The sequence below is a fragment of the Archocentrus centrarchus genome, chromosome 16, assembly GCF_007364275.1.
Source record: "Archocentrus centrarchus isolate MPI-CPG fArcCen1 chromosome 16, fArcCen1, whole genome shotgun sequence".
Classification (NCBI taxonomy): domain Eukaryota; kingdom Metazoa; phylum Chordata; class Actinopteri; order Cichliformes; family Cichlidae; genus Archocentrus; species Archocentrus centrarchus.
The window spans coordinates 29071095-29091108 of NC_044361.1; the positions used below are offsets into that span (position 1 = coordinate 29071095).

General features: G+C 41.8%; 1 protein-coding gene across 1 annotated transcript; it reads left to right on the forward strand.

The window, feature by feature from the left end:
- The first annotated feature begins 10118 nt into the window (after positions 1-10118).
- cited4b (Cbp/p300-interacting transactivator, with Glu/Asp-rich carboxy-terminal domain, 4b) lies at positions 10119-12968 on the forward strand. Its single transcript, XM_030750886.1, has 2 exons — positions 10119-10343; positions 11276-12968. The coding sequence occupies exons 1-2, from the start codon at positions 10338-10340 to the stop codon at positions 12041-12043; spliced, it is 774 nt and encodes a 257-aa protein (XP_030606746.1). The 5' UTR covers positions 10119-10337; the 3' UTR covers positions 12044-12968.
- Positions 12969-20014: the final 7046 nt, after the last annotated feature.

Here is a 20014-nt window from a genome sequence, read left to right on the forward strand (position 1 = left end):
TAGTGGCTGTATAAATCATTCTTAATTTAAAAATGTACCATGCATACTTTACCGTTCATAAAAGAAAATATTTGTCTTGCATTAGATGGATGTTATAAATGTTTGAAGGTGGTATTTTAGATTTTATTGTATATCTTCTGTTTTTGATTCATGGTTTCAAACAGTAATATCCAGGGATGAGCCTAGAGTGGATCTTGGATAAGCCTCTCGCCCTTGGCTTAGGTCCCCACCCCCATCTCACTAGTGCTCTCTCTCTCTCCCTCTCTCTCTGAAACACACACATGCGAGGACTCCAAAAGCACTACAGACACTCTTTGCCAATTTAATAAAGAGAGACTTTGTCATGCGTATCTCCCCCACAGCTTCCTGGCCAGAGTGACAACAGTGTGGGTGAGTGGAAAAACAGGAAGAGGACAGGCGGACTATAGGCAGCATTAGTGGGCAGTGGATTGGCCTGTGTATGTGTGTGTTTGTATCTCTGCTAAAGCTTTGCGCATATGTGTTAACCCACTAAGGCATGTGCTCACCAGGACATTGCTCAACATTTCGAGGTAATCATGGTGTACACAGACAGGCTTCTCAATCAGGAAGGAGAACTTGTTGTTTCCTGATGGGGACATCTTGCTGTCAGCACCCATGAAGGACAGTGATATGGTTCTACCATTAACAGACCCCATGATGGGAAGGCCAATGGCTACGTGGGGGGTGGGGGTGGGGGTGGGGGGGACTTCAGCCAGGCAGAAAGCTTTGGAGGAACTCAATAATGCATGATTTGTGTTTTCTTGGTAGTACAGTGTGACACTTGAATGTCTCTCTGGAGGACTCATATCTCTGAAAATGTACAGATCCCTCAACTATTATCAAATACAGTTTAAGTGATGCAACACTGTGTCTTTTAGAAATTGGTTGTACTTTTACCACCACCCCTGAGACTGGAGGTAGTCCATTCTACATTGTTTTTAGCAGCTAAACAGTCCACCACTGTAATTCTGCAATATGTTTCTCATTCACTTTCCCTCCTAATTATTTTTCTGCTGTCAGTGATGTTGTAACCAACTGCCTGAATACTAACTGTGTGTCCAAACAGATTTCTGCTGTGAGTGAGTCATTTGGTAAATATAGGGAATGACAGCACTGACTTTCAATTTGGGCTCAGCTGTTTAGCAGTCTAGTTGGAACACACAAACACATGGACGATGACAGGCACACACACACACACACACACACGTACACAGCTGTCAGTGGTTTGGGTGTTCAGACAAGATATTTGAATTCTGCAGTGCATACATGTAGGAGATGAAATTGTAGCAGGCTAACATGGCGTGACATGAAACCTTGCTTTCAAAATAGGTCATTTCATAGGTCGTACAGTGTTTGAACTGCCTCAAGTGTTATTACAGCAATGTATCAGCAGATGAAACCTGCTTTAACTCGACAGTTATGGAGGCTCCACAGATGGTAAAGAGAAAAATGAAATTATGCCCCAAACAATCCATATTTTTAGTGTCCACAAAGGTTAGTGAGCAGTGTTTATGTGATTTTGAGCTGCAGTCAAACTCGTCACAGGGCTCACTGTCATATTCATGCCTTGAGATTTATTTTGGAGAAGTGAATAAAGCCCACCTCCTATTCCCCTGTCTGACGTAGAGACATATCTGTTTGCTGTGGAGGTGTGTGAGAAAGAAACAGACAGTGAGGCCACAAGTATCTGTGCATGCAAGTGTGCACGCACAATCTTCCCCTGTGTGCGTCGTGTTTGTTTGTGGAGGGGAAAAGTGTCAATGGGTGCTTTAGCCCCACCACAGACCTGACTCCTCCTGACATCTGTGAGTCAATTAGCTGACTGAAGAGAAAACATCCCTGCCCCCTCTATCCCACTCTATCTTCCTTCCACGTATCCCTTCCTCCACCAAAGAACTCTAACCAACCAGCCTTCCAGTTTAGGTAGCATAGCAGCTCCTGTCTGCCATGGCTGGTGGAAGGCACTGGGGGAGGGGTGCTAGTCAGGGCTTGGGTTATGAGGGTGGTGGGGGTGATGAGGTTGGATGTCAAGAATGTGGCTCATGGTCTGCTCTTTTGTGTGCTTTGTGCAAGATGAATGGGCCCATGGCAGGCTGGGGTGCAAGCCGGCCAGAGTTCCCCGTTGACTTGTGTTTTAGAAAAGCCTGAAGGCCCTGGCCTGCTCCTCTTGAAACAGGACAGACAGATAATAAGGACTGCTGGGTGAACAACTTAAATCCCCACAATATATAGACATAGCTATTTCAGTGTATTTCCTACATGGTTCATTCTTCTCTCAGTATTGCATATAGCTTCATTATATCTGTCTTCTCCTCTGTGTATCTCTATCTCTCTGTCCATGCCTCCCAGAGCCCCCTATCAGAATAGTTATTGTTTGCTAAGCCGGTGTGGGGCTGTTCTTTTTTGTGCCCGGTGCATCCCATATTCCCGTCCCCACTCGTCCCCAACGCCCTCCACATCCTGAGGCTACCGGTATGGAAATATGCTTCAGTCACATTGCTAATTATTTAAGAGTCGTCACCTCATTAACAGCGCTGGGAGATAATGAATGATTAATAGGTCATTCTTCACATCATCACTGTATTCACCCAGTGTCTCCCATTCCCTTTTTTTTCCATGATAGCTACATGTTTGACAGGTTGTGCTGGCTCTTGTTGTTCATTTATCCACCATTGCTCTGCTGTATATTTCCATGTGCACGTGTATGTTCCTAGAGGTAACTGGAAACGTCACCAGTGGCTATGAGGCAGGAAGTGTGGTGAAGAGGACATAATTAGTGTTTGTATCAACAATGATCCCTTAGGCTAGTAAATACTGAAGAATGGTCTTGGCTGGAAATGCAGACAGAGAGGCTGGTAGTGCTGACTGTAAATGACTGACATTGCCATTGCTGGGTAATAAGATCGGATACATGAAACCGACTTCAGTTGTATTTGCATAACTTGAATGAAGTCATCACTGGAGAGTTTGCTAACATGATTATTAAGCTGGGTATTCTCAGCTGTAGCCATTAAGGTTTTTCAGTGGTACCTTAGATCAGTGTCGGGCTTAATGCAATCCAAAGTAGTTGTACTTACTGTAAGCAAATTAAATTTTTCTGTGAAGCAGTAATTGCTATTTAGTGATCAACATCATTATGACGTTACATTACATAACTTCAATTATCGGTACAATGGACAGAAGAATTAAAAGGCAATCAAGTGCGTCCTTTTCCCATGTATTTGCCCTACAATTAGCTGACTTCATTTCCTGTGGAGAAAAGGAGGGAAATAAGAAAGGGCAGCTTATTATTAGTGGAGATGTAAATTGTTTTATTTCATTTTTATCGCAAGAGAAGGACAACATGCTAACATGAAAGTGCAGACACCTATCAACTGCTGCTAACACGCAACACCTACAAAGACAACATGCTAATATACAGCTAGTTATACAAGAGCTCCAGACCTAGAGTGATGTTAAAGCGGAGTTTTTAGCAACTCTAACCAAGCAGCCAAAGCTTGATTTTCAAAAGGTAACAAAAGCAGGGATGAGCAGTCAGGATGGTAGCAGTGGAGCCTCCATTTCTACCTGTACTTGTTTGTACAGTAGAATCTATGCAGCCACTATATTTCTCGCTGGGGTCATTTTGCGCCCTCTTGCAGAGTACTGGAAAAGTAATGTGTTACAAAGTGTTATGAATTACATTCTACAGGGAATAAATAAATAATGCAATGCATACATTTAAAAAATTTACCAGGTAATGTATAATACATTCTGCTTTGGTCTTTACTTTCTTGGTTAGCAGTTTTGTCAGGTCATGTCCTTTGGCTTAATGCCACTGTATGCTCTGTCATATGACATGTAATTTGACCACATCTAAAGGCAAAATGAGTTATGCATGGTGCAAATGATGCTACTTTCAGGTAGCTCTGAAATGCAGTACTAGAGAATGGAGGACAATGACAAATAGGAATGCACATCTTTGGATGTTCTCTCCTCTAAGGCAAACATTGTGTTGGTTTTGAATGTCGTGAAGCCTTGCCTTTTTGTGACTGAAATCACGATCAATGCTTTCTGCTGTCCTGACATGCATGATGTAATCAGAAAAAGGCACTAGGTAGTGATTTCCAGGAACAGAATCTAAACAAACAATGGCAAAAGAAATGGTACGTATGATACTGGCTGTTTCTTTCCATTTCTTCACCTAGCTGTACTGGCAGCATCAGTCCTCTTTTGTTTTTCCATGTTTACACTCTTAAGAAAACTCAGTGGCTACCAGGGCACTCTGTGGTCATACAGGTCAACCCAAGACCTAAATTTTAACAGGCTAATCTTTCTGTTGGAATATTGTGAGCTACACATTTTTTCATGGTTGGATGGATGGTTAGATGCACTGTGAGAGAATATGCAAGATAAAAAACACTGTTATAGCCCTTCTTTGCCCCAAACCCCAAGTTGATCCTGTCTGGCCATAGTCAGGCTTTTCTGCAGTTTGAACCTGGTATAAATAGTTGTGTGAGGAATAACAGAGGGTTTCAAACATGGTCAAACCTGCTACCTTACTTTCACGTCACTAAAATAATTTTGAAAATAAAAATAAATTGGCCTTCTACAAATGAGCAATTTCTAGAATCCCCTCCACCGTTCTGACTTAAGAGGAGCTACTTGCAACAATTTCTGGAGCTTTCCAAAAACAACACAAACAAGCATGGTTACTTGAAACAGTGATTTTGAAACACTATGAATGCCTTCCTGTGGAGACTGTGCACCATTAATATTGAAAGCAGTTGTTTTGAACGGCCTAAAACATTTTCAACTCCCAGTTTTGGCTGGACAGTAGTTATGTATGGTGTTGTAACTGACTTTGATGATATTGCCCAGACCAACAGAATTGGCTCATGGAGACAAATTTATATTTTCTTGAAAGTGAATTAGTCCCACAACAAGTGTGCAATAATAGACCAATCAGTATGTCACCATGACACATTGACAAAACGGAAGAGAAAGGAAATCCTGGCTGTTCTGAAATGTCATTATTTAACTTCACAAGAAGTAGTTAAAAAAGTTGTTGGAAACCCCCTACCTCCAACCATGCCTCACCACACTTGTTGTGGCTGCAAGTCCATGAATGCAGTTACCAGGTCCCCCCACCCCCGCCCTCTTTACTTTCAGTTAGAACCTCCCCCACTCCTTAGCCATTAGCCTTGACTCAGGCTTATTGCCCTCTCTCAGCTGCTCAGCTGAACAGTGACTGTTGATTAGTGGGTTGAGATGGAGAAGGAAGCCTTCAGAGTATTTATAGAGACTCACTCATTTACCAGAACAATAACAACCCTCCCCCACAACAAGTGAAAGAGAGACTCTGAGAGAGAGAGTGAGCGTGTGAGAGAGAGAGAGAGAGAGAGAGAGAGAGAGAGAGAGAGAGAGATAGAGAGAGAGACTAACAAACTGATTTTTGGTTTCACATCTCATGGGAAATAAACATAAAGAGATACAGTTTGTCCTGCTGAATGGAGTAGCTGTGCAGTGATGTTAATGTTGTGGCAAAGGTATCTATGCCTCAAAACTATAGGCTAACTGTAGGCTGAAATTGGATAATAGAGTGTACACTCCATAGATTATTTATGGCTGTACTTCAAATCTAGAGCAAAAGCTTCTACGATGTTTAAAAGGTATAATATACATTTACATTTTATGTCTTTGGCAATTATGTTAGTTCAGATGCACTTCATTGAGTGCAACAACTGTAAATGCTGCAGGGCATATATGTATACAGTGTCCTTAAACACTTAAGGTAATAGTTGCAATTTAATTTTTAGACATTAAAACACACAAAGTGAATACTTGTTTTAACTCACCGTATAACAAGACTGGTTCCTAAGAAATACCAGAAATCTAGTGGTGCAAGAGATACGTATGCATTTAAATGATGTTACAGCATTTCCTGATTACTCAGTCACATACGTAGCTTTACTTAAACAACAGGTATAAGCCTCGATACCTTCAGTACTGGCAAAGACACTGCAGGAAGGATTAGCCAAGCAGGTTGGATTGACTCAGCTGGTTTCAGATCTGTAGCTATTACTTGATGGTGACAGAGATTAAAGATGACTTGGGTGACTGGTTAAGCATCCACTTGCAGAGGACTACTGCAGCTTGATGAGAAAGCTCTTCTGGTTCTTTAAAAGCCATTGTGAGTAACTTATTTCAGCCAGCAAAAAAAAAAGAAAGTGCAGCTCTTCTGAGTCAGTTTGTTTAGTCATCAGTCTCCATTCAAAATTAGTAATACTATAATTTACTAAGAGAGTATGTTGTAAAGCATTGCAAGTACATTTATTAGGTTTACTACATCAAATTGAGGTACGTGCAGAATAGTCTGCATGCAGTGCCTATGTTCAGCTGACATCGATGAAGAACATGTATCATATCTTTGGATTTCCAGACAACCAGAAAATAACCTTCCTAACCTTAATTAAATAAGTTGGACATGGTTTGGGTTAGAGGAATGACATGGCTCGTGGCAATGGCAAAACCTATTTAGAGACTATGTTGTCTAACAATAGGATGTGCTGACTGGCTGTCATTTTGCCCCATCATCTCTTTGTTCACAGCTTGCTAGTGCAGTTTCTTTTTCCACAGAAAACCTTCAGGACCAGAGATAAAGTTGGTACTCATTGCAGCACTTAGCAGGAAATTCCTCTATGTAGCCTTCTCTTCACTCTACTCTAGCGGGTGCCACTGCTTCAAAGAGGGTTGGAGCAAAGGCACCGATGGAGGTTCAGGAGGAATGAACACTGGCTTCTGCAGTCAGTTCGTAGGCTCCCTTGAAGACAGGGAGGGCAAGGAAGTGGCAGCTTTTCTCTGATCTTACTGGCCAGCTTCATAACAGCCACAAAGTTTGCTTGAATTGCTGCAGTCATGTGAGCCAGTGGAAATTACATGCAGAGCGCCTAGGCAGATGATGCCTAGAAATAGACAGACCAGAGCGTCTTGGAATACACATCACTGCCAGCTTTCATAAGTCATTAAAGTACCAGTGTTGTGCCATAATTTAATGCTTGTAAAGCTTTGAGAATGAAATATGTTTCCTAATTTTATAATATCTGATTATGCACAAGCACTGAACAACAAGGCAGTTCTTGTTTAATCTCTCTCTTTGTGGGTTTGCTTGGTTCTTTTTTCTTTCTCGTTATCTAAACAGGAAGAAAAACTTAAATAGATACATGTTATCAACAGTGTGACGATGTGGAATATAACAAATGGAATGGTTAAGCGAAGTAGTGAAGTGAAGCTAAGTGAACAGTGACATGTTGAATTAGTGTTAAATTGGCATTTGGTAGCTGTATTGATGATGTTCAGTAAAAAGAAAAAGACAGCTCAGCTTTATCAGAGTGCATTCTGCACCGAAAGCTGTGAATTATCTTGTTTTTCTAATGAAGGAAAACATCTTTGCAGCATCTACCTAAGTCAAGAAAACTCTTGTGGACATGTCATCGTCAAAATCTACAGTCGGGAAATGCCTTCATAAATGTAAGTACAGAGGGTTTTACCTCAATTTGCAAATCACCAGTAACAATCAGTTAGACTTCATCACAAAACCACACCAGCTTTGGGCAAATTAAGCCGAGATTAACTTGTACCAGATTGGAAGAGAGTAGAGAGAAATGGAAAGAGCTCATGTGTACCACATCATCTGGCATGGATAACTAGCTGCCAATAGAAGTGAGTCACTGTTTATTGATGAAGTGATAGCTGGAAGAAGCAGCAGGATGAATTATGAAGCATACGGGGCTATATTTTCTGCTCAGATTCAGATTCAAATTTAGCCAAACGATAATGACCCAAAACATATAGCAAAAGCATCCCAAGAGCTTCGTAAGGCAAAGAAACTGAATGTTCCTAAATGACTAAGTTACAGTTCCTCATCCTGGCTGGGCATGCTTTTAACTTGCTGAAGCCAAAGTAAAGGCAGAAAACCCTACAAATAAGCAGAAGCTAGCTAAGAATGTAAAGGGAAGAAACAAGCATTTAGTAATTTCCATGATTTCCACACTTCAGGAAGTCAGTGACTGCAAAACATTGTATCCAGGTATTATACTATTTTGATATATATGATATATTACTTTTTGACCTGTGAAAATAGAGTAACTATGTAAAAATGGCTGTGATTCCAAAATTGGTTAGTGCGATATTTCTGAAAGCCTACATTTCACTTACATTTTGAATGCCTCATTTCAGATCCACCACGGTGGTGCACAGGGGTAACATTATGAAAATTGTCTTATTGTCCAAATGGATTCCACCTTAGCTCATGAAATATAGTGTACAAAGCAAACATTCAGTTAATTTCACTGCCTCAGACATAGCCGGCCTGTGGACAGTCTATGCAGTGTTACTCAGTAATTGTAAGGGTCTTAGGTCAACCGCTACAACAAAGCTCATGTAGGTCAGGCAGAGTTGTGGACAGTCTTCTGACATGTTGAGTCAATGAGGAATGTTGAGGCCATTTGTGGGAGAACTTATCAAAGCCTGAAGAATCACATAGTGATTTTTTGAGAATAGGCAAATAGAAGAATTTGTGGCAAAATATCACTAATTCTCTAACCTGTTTGAGGGTGGAACCTGTGTGTAATCATCCTGTGACTGCAGCATTTGTAATGCACATGCATTTGTAATGCATGTGTTTTATTGTGGCACGGGGGTGTGTCTTACTTACAGCCTATTGCTCATACAAACAGTCACATTAACCCTGTCTCTTCCTCTTTCTCACTGAAATGTGGTCACAGATGCACACTCGCACGTAAGCACAGAAATCCAAAAGTGGCTTAAGGTAAGGTGCGTCACGGCTCCTTTCCCAAAAATCATGGACCAAAGCTGATGAAGACGATGTGGCTAAATCCATAAAACACACTCAGTATACAGGAAAAGGACACAACCTAAGTGGATCGTCAACATTCTTGTAATAATGCAAGCAGCAATCACATAATTACAATGTGTATATCTTCCATCGCAATTCTGGTTGATTGGGATTTCATGCAAATATCTTGAATTTTAAACAGATGCAGTGATGTGATTTGTGAGCTCCAGAAGGTCTGGACACATTGTCTGTGCTCTGTACTACAACGACACCACACTCTCTATGGGAAAATCACAACAGAAACTTATGTTGATTCTATACTTTGCTCCGATTGGCTGACTGGGTGAGTGAGTTTCGCAGAAGGCACTCACACCTGGGAGTGGCTCATTTACATTAGCTTAAAGTTGCTGGACAATGTCAAACAATGACAAATGCCTTGCCAGTGGGTACCCATTTATAGATGAATTCCCTGGACAATAGATTGGCTCACCCTCCCAAAGTGGATGCATTCATATGTAATTGCAGGAAAGAGGTCGTTGTCCTGGAGTGGGCAATCAAGAGATGTGTGCATCTGAAGAGTGGATGCACACGCACCCAAACACAAACAAGCAGAAATTCCCACATGTGCAGTGCATCTAGCAGTAGTTACACTGCTGCTACAGCCTGAGAATAGCACACAGACTACATTCCTCCGCCCTCCCTCCACTGCCTCACTGAAGCCAACACACAGCAGACTATGGGTCACATGGACCAACAGAGATTTCAGTGATCTTGGAGATGAAGCGTACGTGCAGACAAGCTGAAGATATACTTTTTCCACACCAATGTTGTGCTGTCTGACACGCTGCCTTATGGTATGCATGCTCATGTATACATGCATAAATACAAACAAAGTCTATCTATCTATCTATCTATCTATCTATCTATCTATCTATCTATCTATCTATCTATCTATCTATCTATCTATCTATCTATCTATCTATCTATCTATCTATCTATCTATCTATCGTGGCTTGTATTTTATTTACCTTGTGCAAACACAACAGGAAATTTAGAGCTACTTATGATGACAAATAAGATGTCCAAATAATCTTTCAAAAAGAAACAGTGGGGAGGAGGGTATTTAAATTGGCTACTGTGTCACAACTCTCTAACTGCCCCGTTTTTTCTACGCCCATGCACAATTATATTAAGTAGGGCCAATAGGAACAAAGAAGAGGCAGGACCGAGGCTCCACCTCTCCCCGACTGCCTTCCTCTGAGCTTTTTAGATGTACATAATCCCTGAGTTGACCCAGAAAATAGGCAGTCGTTTCAAGATCTGATGCGGCAGTCTTTGTGCACACCGTCCCCGCTTGAGCATGAAGCGTAACCCTGTGGAATACACGCTGTAATTCAGAGGAGCTTTGCCTTGCGAGAAGAAAACTGTTCCAAAAGCCGGAGCTGAAGAAAAGTCGCGCAACTTTGTGGAAACGTAGTGGATGCGGGTAAGTGATTTTTATCGGATTTATTTGTTGGGGAAATTGGGGTTTTGGTCTGTGGTGGTCTCGGGGGCTGCTGCTGCTGCTGCTGCTCCATTGTTTGCATTCCCTTGTTTCAAAGTCGAGATTACGAAAATGGATAGCACTAGGCTAGAGTGTGGGGGAAATGATCAGGTCCGAGCATTTAAACAAATGAATCGCTGTAATTGGAGAAAATCGGGAGCCTCTGTTTAATTTTATACCTTGTTAGAATTGTGGTGATTCAGCTGTTGGGGAGATGTTGCATGATGTCAGTGTTCTTTGTTGCAACCTTACGTGCGTAAAATGTAACAGATTTTTCTGCCTCAGCTGTCATGCAACATATATAGGATTTTAAGCTGAGCATTACGTGATGCACGCATTTTACCTCTGTTTTGTCGAACCCGTCACGCATGAATTATCTAGCTTTAAAATGTACCCAAACAGTGCATGTTAACCTGTAATTTCAACCTGGGCGTTCATTCCTTGGCACAAAGAGAGGAGGTTTTAGGAAGACTAAACACACCAGGAAGGTTCTCAGTATTAGCCAGTGGGGAAAACAACCTTGCAGAATTTTTATTTATTTATTTATTTTTCCTGGAATCGATTTCGGTGGTTTAAGTTGAGGTGGAATCGTGACATTGCATGGCAGCGTGTATCTTTGTTTCTTTTCAATGAAGGTGAAGAGTGTGGTGACTGTAAAAAGAAGTCAGTATTTATAGGTATAATCTGGTTTGGACTGCACAGCCATGTGCGACCTAATACACGGTGACATTATCACTGTTGTTGTTTAGCTTAACCAGTTTGATACTGGTTTAAATGGATGGCTAACTTTGTGCATTCCATACCCCCTCCTAAATGTTTTTAGTACCTTGCCTGCCCCCTACTTTGTCCTAACAGTGTCTCCTCTCTGTCCATAGACAGGAGGCATGGCAGATCATCTGATGATGCCCATGAATCACAACTCAGCGGGTGCCAGTCTTCACGGTTACAGGATGGGTATGAATGGCGGTCTGCAGGCAGGTCCCCAGCAGCATGCCAACCAGCAGGGCATGAGGGTGCTGCCCAGTGGTCAGATGATGCATTATGGTGCCACCCAGGCCAACATGGAGACCGCCATGAGGCAGCGACAAGGCATGGTGGGCGGACCCATGAATGGACAGCTGAACGGGGCCCAGATGGGTCACCACCAGATGACCTCTGGTCACATGATGTATAATGGCCAGCCCCAGCAGCAACAGCATCACCCACAACAGCAGCATCACATGCATCCACAGCAGCACCAACAGCAAGCCCAGCACCTGCAGCAGCAACAGCAACAGCAACAACAGTTCATGAATGGAGGATTAACATCCCAGCAGCTAATGGCCAGCATGCAGCTGCAGAAACTCAACACCCAGTACCATGGACACCCACTGGGTCCTATGGGTGGGAACCATATGGGGCCCACGGCTCAGTACCGCATGAACCCAGCACAGTTAGCTAACATGCAGCACATGGCTAGCCCGGCACTGGCCCTGAATGGCATGGATGCGGATATGATTGACGAAGACGTCCTGACCTCACTGGTCATGGAGCTGGGCTTGGACCGAGTCCAGGAACTGCCAGAACTCTTCCTGGGCCAGAATGAGTTTGATTTCATCTCAGACTTTGTCAGCAAACAGCAGCCCAGCACTGTTAGTTGCTGAGAGGACCTTATTTGCAATGGGGCACAAATGGAGACAGAAGAGTGAGAATTGTCCAGAATAGATGAAGAGTGATCATCTCTTCACTTTTTATTTTGTGAGCACCTCTCTGTACAACTAACCCACAATGCTGTGCAGGGTGTGCAAAGGAGAACTCTGGGTATTCACAGTGAATGCATAGGACATGAGTCTTGTGCGCTTGTGGCCAGAGGGTGGATGGCTTTGAGGCCCACTTTCACTTCTCCTATTTCCTGGACATGAATGTAATAAAGAAATGCTGAAGTTCTTAAAAGCCACTCTGAACAATGCTATGACACTATGTAGCCACCAAGCCTGGACTCCATGACAGTTTACCAGTAAAAAGGTGTATTTATTTATTCCTATCTGAGAAAACTGATATAAAGAACAACCATCTTCTCCATTTTAGGATTGAAGTGGTTTTAATTATCTTTTTTTTTTTTTGTTGTTGTTTAAGTAGGTTGGGGGAGGAAAATACATTTTTAAGTTTTCCACTCATTTTTTTCCCCCAACTCTATCTGGCATAGTATTGAAATGAGCTCAGATGAAAATATCATCTAAAAGAGCATGAAATTTCTTTTTTTTTTTTTTTTTTTTTTTTTATTACAGGAGTACAATGTTGTTTCATTTCAATGGGAGTTTCATCCAGACTTTTAAAATGGTTCACTTTTCATGAAGTGCTGCCTTTTTAGATGTGATGTTCTCAAAAATCTACTGCTTGTACTGTATGAAGCTGTATAACTCCAACATGTCCACACTGTTGTGTTCTATTGGAGATGTAGAACCGCCTTAATCACGCAGATTCTTATTTATTGGTTGTTTATATTGTCCCCTTTTTGTGGTCAAGATGGGGGGTGGGACGGTCTTTGTCAAAGGGGTTTCGAGGATCAATAAAAATGGCCTGGATAGATGTGTGGCCTGCTTTTCCATTCATTCTCTAGCTCTTCCCTCAGGCAGCTAAGTGCTTAGGTTAACCTGTTGGTGAAAGCAAACCTCGGTTTTCTTTTAAATCTGAGAAGGAATATTTTAACAAATACAATATTTATGCTGTTTGAGATGAAGCTCTACTTCAGATCTCCTGGGTTTCCATTTTAATTTACAATTTCATAGCTAAAACTAAGTGTCACTGATAAGAGCATGACTGACATATGGTGATAATTGCAGTTGTCTGCTGTTTAACAAATAAAGGGGGGGGGGGCTGTATTATTCTAATGCACATTTAAATGAGCAGTAATATTCAGCATTTTATATTGGTGATTATTTAACCAACATGATTCAGATGACATTAAAGGTGTTTACGCAATATTACTGTAATGACAGCATGTTCAGTCATAGGGTAGTGTGCATTCAGCTAATGATACTGAACCCAGCCCAGTTCTTTCTATGCTGTGTGTAAAGAGCACTGCAGTTAGAGAAGGTGAAAATGACTGAAGAATGTTTACTGTGCTGGTGTTTTAACTGATTTGATGCGTGTAAACTGTAATTCAAAAACGGTGCTGTTCATCGAGGGTGGTCAAAGAAAATGACTATTGGCTGTAAACAGTAACCAAACAAGTGACAGATTCATAACAGTCCCTCTTTAGTCTGTGCCACTGCCTGTTGGAGGAGTAAAACAATTTTCCTAATATAATTGCATTCATTATAAAAATGAGGGTAAAGAGATTCTCTGCGGTGTCTGAGTTTGTTGAATTGTTTTGTGCCTCCGGGCTATGAAAATGCTTGATTGAGGTCATGTTGGGAATGTCATCACCACAGTTAGCTCTTCACATTGTCAACAAAGGCATCTTTAGTGGCATCATCAGTAACAAGGGGGAAATGAGAGCACTGTTGTAAAAAAAATAGTGTTAGCGGATTGCTCAATTTTGAAGTCAGTGCAGCTCTTCAAACAGCCACCTCTGTTCATTTGTCCAATTGTGTTAAAGGCCAGTGAGCTCAATTTGAAGCATGGTATAGTGGGCAGTCCAAGCTGAAATATCTTGGCTTAAATGCAGGGCATGTTTTAAATAACAAAGACTTGCTTAAGGGTGCGTGTGTGTTCGTGTAGATTTTCTTGGCTTGACACTAACATGAGAACGGCTCATAAGTAGGCCAACAGCCTTGGCACAGTGCTCAGTAACGGTTGCAGGTCCTTTTGCACAGTGCCAATCTGGTGAGATGGTCTTCTGGTGTGTGTGGCACATGGGGCATGCTGGCACACTGTCAGAACCCTGTCTCCTCTTATATCTCATAATAGTACGTTGCACTGCGCGCTTCTTGTTTAGCCCCAATTAAATGCAGAGGTTTTGTTTCTCGATTGCAACTCCATAGACGAACGGCTAACCCCGCAAAACAGCCCTGTTTGCTGTCTCAATCCCTTGTTATGACTGCAGCCTGCCTCATGGAGGCCAGTCTAGACGCAGGCTAAGCAGGGTGGGACACACGGAGACGTTTACTGTTAACTTCTGTTTTTCTTGCTCTCTCGTTTTCAGCCCACCCACAGCAACTGCTCAGCACAGCACAGTCTTCCTGTGGCAGCTTGCTGTTTTCTCTATATAAGTCAGAGACCAAAAGCCACATTGTGTGATACATGCACACAGGCAAATTGAAAGAGAGAAAAGATAAGAAGAAAGGTAGAAATTGTAAGGATCTCTTGAGTTTACAATTAGAAATTAGGTGGAGGGATTTTTTTTTTTTTTTTTTGTTTTAGTTTTAGCTCTCGGGGATTTCTTAGCTGGATTTTCCCACAGCGCTTTTATGGTTCCATTGAAAAAAAACAAAAAACATCACACACACAAGGGATGCAAAATGTAAAAGAGTTTACCTTCCTCTCTTCAGATCTGCATGTCTGCATTAAGTACTGTCTAGTTTTCTCTTTCCAGGCTGTGGTCCAGCTGGTGCCAAGCCTGAGCTCATGTTAATCTCTGGCCCTAGTGCCAGTAACGGATAGGTGGTCATTTGCTGTTGTCACACATGGCCAGGTCTTCACATGCATACACACACACACACACACACACACGACAGCCGTACACAACCTGATCAAACAGGCTAGCAGGGTTACCTAGGTATCAGCGTGGAGCCAGGGGAAGGATTTATGTCTCATCTCTGGTCGTTGTGGCCCTTGCACCATCATCCTTGTTGGTAGATTATATTTGAGCATTGGTCCAAATGCAAGAAAATGACATCCAAAAAATGTAATTATTTCAGTTTTAATTTATTTTTTTCCCACCAGTGCAAAAGATGTTAAGAGATGGGTGAAATGCACAATGACAGAAATAAAATGAGATATTAACATGAGATTCCCTGATGAAAGGAGGAGTTATTTATAATCACTAAGAGGACTGGTTCTGTCTCTGTGAATACTGTGTGATGGTGGCACATGCTTGAACTTGTCTGCTTTAACAAGAGAAGTTGCTGGTGTTCGGCGTGCTTTGTGTTAACCTTGTGTGTATGTGTGTTGGCACAGGGTAAATAAACAATGGCTCCCTTAGGGCAGGGTTCATACAGTGGACATGTTGCTCAAGCCAAACTTCCTGATTTTCTAGCTGAACAGTCACCTTGTTTTGCCACTTGACATGAAGTCTTATTGCGCACTGTTCTTCCCTCTACTTTCCCCGATAGAGCCGACGTGTCAACGCAAAAGGCCGTGTTTGGAAAGCGTTAGCTGTTGAACACTAAAGAACAGCAATTTATAAGCAACAAAACTCTTTGCCACATGAGGAAAATCAGTGTTGTCACAGTTTCTTTCCTGGAGCAGACAGTCTAGCTAGTCAGTTTTCAATATGAGTCATGCTGATAAAGCTTTTAAAAGAACAGTTGGGTGATAGATTTAAGGGGGGGAAAAAAAACAACATAAAGTGTGTTGGTATGGTGTTGATTCACTATGTGCCAGAATAGCTTCAGTGCTCCTTGATATTGGTCATAAAAGTCTCTGAAACTTCACTGGTGTGATGCCGTCACATTTAGCGTTTTGATGATGCTGAAGAGTGCTGAACCTGTCAGTCCAGCATTGCTCACGGGGGTTTAATTGAGTTGAGATGGTGGCTGCAAAGGCCGCAGCATATAATGCACATCATTTACAGAGGGTCATTCAGTGACCCTTTGTGCCGTACGGATGAGGCTGTCGTCATCCTGAAAGAGACCGATCCCTTACACAGGAAAGGTGATCACTCAGAGTCATTGCAAATTTTGTGCCCCAAAACATAACAGAGCCATCGGACTCCCTCACTGCAGGGGTCAATGATTTAGGTCTTAATTTGCCACCTGTATGTAGCTTTGTACCATGTGCATACATCCTCCAGAGGTAAATAGCTAATTCTGGCATGTAGGGGCAGGTGAGACAGATGTTGCCTAGTGACTAGCAACTCCTCCTCCAAACCCCCCCCAACCCCCAAAAATCTGGGGTTGAATGGCTTGCCAGCCCTTTGAAGTCAAAGGAGGGGGTGTAAATAATTTATTTTCCTGCGCGCAGCTGACACTTCTCAGCCAAGCTGACTCAAACACATCAAGGTGTCCCAACAATGTCTGAAGGTGGTAAATATTTAGGGGTTGTGTGATTTACACAGCTGACCCAAACTGAGCAGAGCTGCCGTTTCACAATAGTGTCAGAAAGTGAACCCTGGTGTCAGTGTGTATAAAGCAAAGCAGAATCTGAAATTTTTGTGCACATTGTTTTTGTTTTGTTTTGTTTTATTTGTTCATCTATTAACTGCACAGATTAGGAATCTCAAAAATATCAAGCCTCAGAAATATGCCACACATTTTGAAGTTTAATGTGACAAATAGATTACGAAGTACTAACATTTAGAAGAAGCTGACAGATCAACAGTAATGGAGTGTCATCTGAAACAAACCCTTTTTGAGACTGTTTGTATATATTGTACAGTAAGCTGTAATAACAGGGGTGCTTCAGTCTTTAATAAGTTGAACATTTTAAGCTTCACTATTGTGAAGCTCAATCAGTGGGTTATTTAGTAGGGAATTTAATATTGTTTTGCTCATCTCCTGTGCTTGCAGTTTTATTTGACCTGTTTAGTGTCAGCTGGGAAATTATTTGGGCCAGCCCAAGAGAGTTACAGATTCATAGGATAGAATTAATAAATGAGAGGGAAGCAGTCCATGTTCTGTACACAGTGTCTTTGTGAACAGGGCTTTAAGCCTGTGTGCTAATCTGTTGACAGTGGCGAGCACATGCTACCAAAGGCCAAGTAACAAGCCATAGGCCGGGGGTGGAATTACTACAACAGAATAGTTCTTGTCCAGCCATTCATGTGTTGTCCCGCTGGGGGAAATCCCCCGATAAGGTGTTAATTACACAGAAGTTTTACCAAGGCAACTCTGTATCTATGATCTTCGGCATTTTTGTGTGTCTCTGTGTGATCTGCGCTTTCTTTGCACTCATCAGTAAGGTGATACACAAGTATTGTCTTTAGAGCTTCACCAACCCCATCACAGGGTTCAGGGTATAGTATCACAGAAGGAAAAGGCAGCAACCTTAAGGCCTTAAGAAAATCCCTTTTTTCCCCCCTACACACGGGTCTGAGGTATGAACTAATTTTCTTATCTATCCCTTAGAAGCTGTTTATATAAACCCTCAGAAATATTGTAAGACTGTGACTACTCAAACATGGAAGCCTCTAATGCTGCAGAATTTGCACAATGTTGTGTTGAACTGAGGCGTTACAATGCATTACAATCCACGAGTTTGCGCAATCAAAGAAATACAAGTAAATTCTTTTAGAACTGAGGTCTTAGGGCTTTGAAGGCACAGCAGGACCCTCACACTCGCTGAAAGCACCTCAACTGACTGCCCAAATGCATGCTGGGAATTCTTCTATCAGCTGGAGAGAAGGTGGTGCACTGAGCGCCTTATTTTTGTTTCGTTTCTCTCCAGCTGTGCCCACACTTTACTGCAAAGTGCAGCATGCTAGGCTTGTTTGTGCAGAAAAAAAATTTGGCGTTTCTTTGCCATAACATGACACGCCAAGCTAAAATCTTTTTTTTGTTCTCACAGTTATGACTGATCTGCAAGCCCACAAAACTTCCTTTCATACATACCGAAACTCTCTCACTGCTCGATATGGTGTAAAGCTGTTAGGGCAATGACAGTAGAGTACTGAGGAGCACAGCATTATTGGTAAATATCATGGGCAGGGTTTCCCCAAATACCACTCTAAGTCATAGCAAAGAGGCAGCCACTGATGTTGGTGATTTATGATATTTGAAGTCTTCTGCCTGCTGCCCTTACAGCAAAACAAGAATGACACCTGATTTAAAAAAAAAAAAAAAAATCCCACAGCAGTGTTAAAAACTAAAGTGAAAACTGACTTCACAGCCTTCATAAACACAGCACACGGAGCTGTTATTTCTATAAATAGCGCTGGCTTCACGCACAACATATTGGCTAGTATTACACACCAACAAACAGAAGCATCAGCCACGAGCTCTGAGCTTGTCACATGCGCCTGAGCAAAACACACAAACAGCACAGACTGCATGTGTCATATGCTTACATGCACATGGAAATGTATTTTATCCTCATTCGTGTTACTTACTGGGGCGGGTTTGGTCACTGTTTAAAGTGTTACGTGATTTGCTTTCTTGTCTTCACTGGCAGGATGTGGTTAGACTTTTTCTGTGTTGTGCTGCGTTGCTTTGGTAGTAAGTAATTTGTGCCCACGTGCCTATTAATCCAGTGAGACTGACAGGAACAGTGACAGCAAAATTACCAGAAACAGAATGAACAATAGGTTCAGAAAATGGATGGATGGTCTTTAAGGTCACCTTTCACTCAAAACTGTTTTGGTTAGTGGTACTGATGCTTGACTTAAACTGTGCAGAATGATTTACAGTCATGTGAAGAAAGAAAGAAAGAACAGAAGTGCACCACCCCTTTCAACATGTTTAAATGAGCAAACACTATAAAATAATAGTGAATTTAAAAAAAAAAAAGTATAAAATTAAGTATGCTTTTACATTTATTACACCTTCAAATCCATAAAATGTAAATCAGGAGTTCCACATTGGGTGCCAATGACTATAACCTCCTTAGGGGTTGACAGGTGGAAGCTGTCTTATTTAAACCTTTTGACATGAAGCGTCTGGTGTTTTCTCAGCTATTGAAGGGCGTGCTGTCATGCTAAGATCTAAAGAGCTCTCTAGGGCGTTCGTAAAAAAAAAAATGGTTGTGGATGTCTGTAACTCTGACAAGGGATTTGAAAAAGATCTCCACATTTTCTGAAATAAGTCATTTCCCTGCAAGGAACATCTTCTACAAATAGATTTTACACAACTGGACAGAGAATTTTAGGCTAAAAGAAGTTTCCAAGAACCCTATCACAAGATCTGAAGGCAAATTTCACAACTGTTTGTGTCAAAGTCCACGCTTGTACTATCAGGAAGACACGTACACATTTGAACAGCACGGGAGGCATACCAGGGAGGACAAAAAAAAAAAAAAGCCTTTGCTTTCCAAAAAGAACTGTATAACAAAACCATGGTTTGCCAGTGAACATACTGGCAAATACCAGGCCTTTTGGAATAATGTGCTCTGGACAGACCAATCAAAGATTTAGCTGTCTGGCCACAGTAAAGGACATGTTTGGCAATGACCAAAGACAGCTTCCTTGGAAAAAGCTCCTCATGCCAACTGTGAAACGTGGTGATTGAAAAGTTATGATTTTGGGTTACTCCGCAGCCTCTAATACTCGGCAGCTTGCAGTCATTGATTCAACTACAAATTCTGCATCATATCAAATAGTGAGGCCATCTGTCCAAAAGTTTAAAGTTGGAAGTGGACCTTACAACAGGATAACGGTCCTTAATACACTGACAAGTCTACAAAAGAATGACACAAAAAAGAAGAAATGGAGGCTTATGGAATGGCCTAATTAAAGCCAAATGAAATGTTGTGGAATTAAAAACATGCAGTACACATAAGAAACAAAAAAAAAAACCCTCAAAGATCTTGCAACAGAAGGA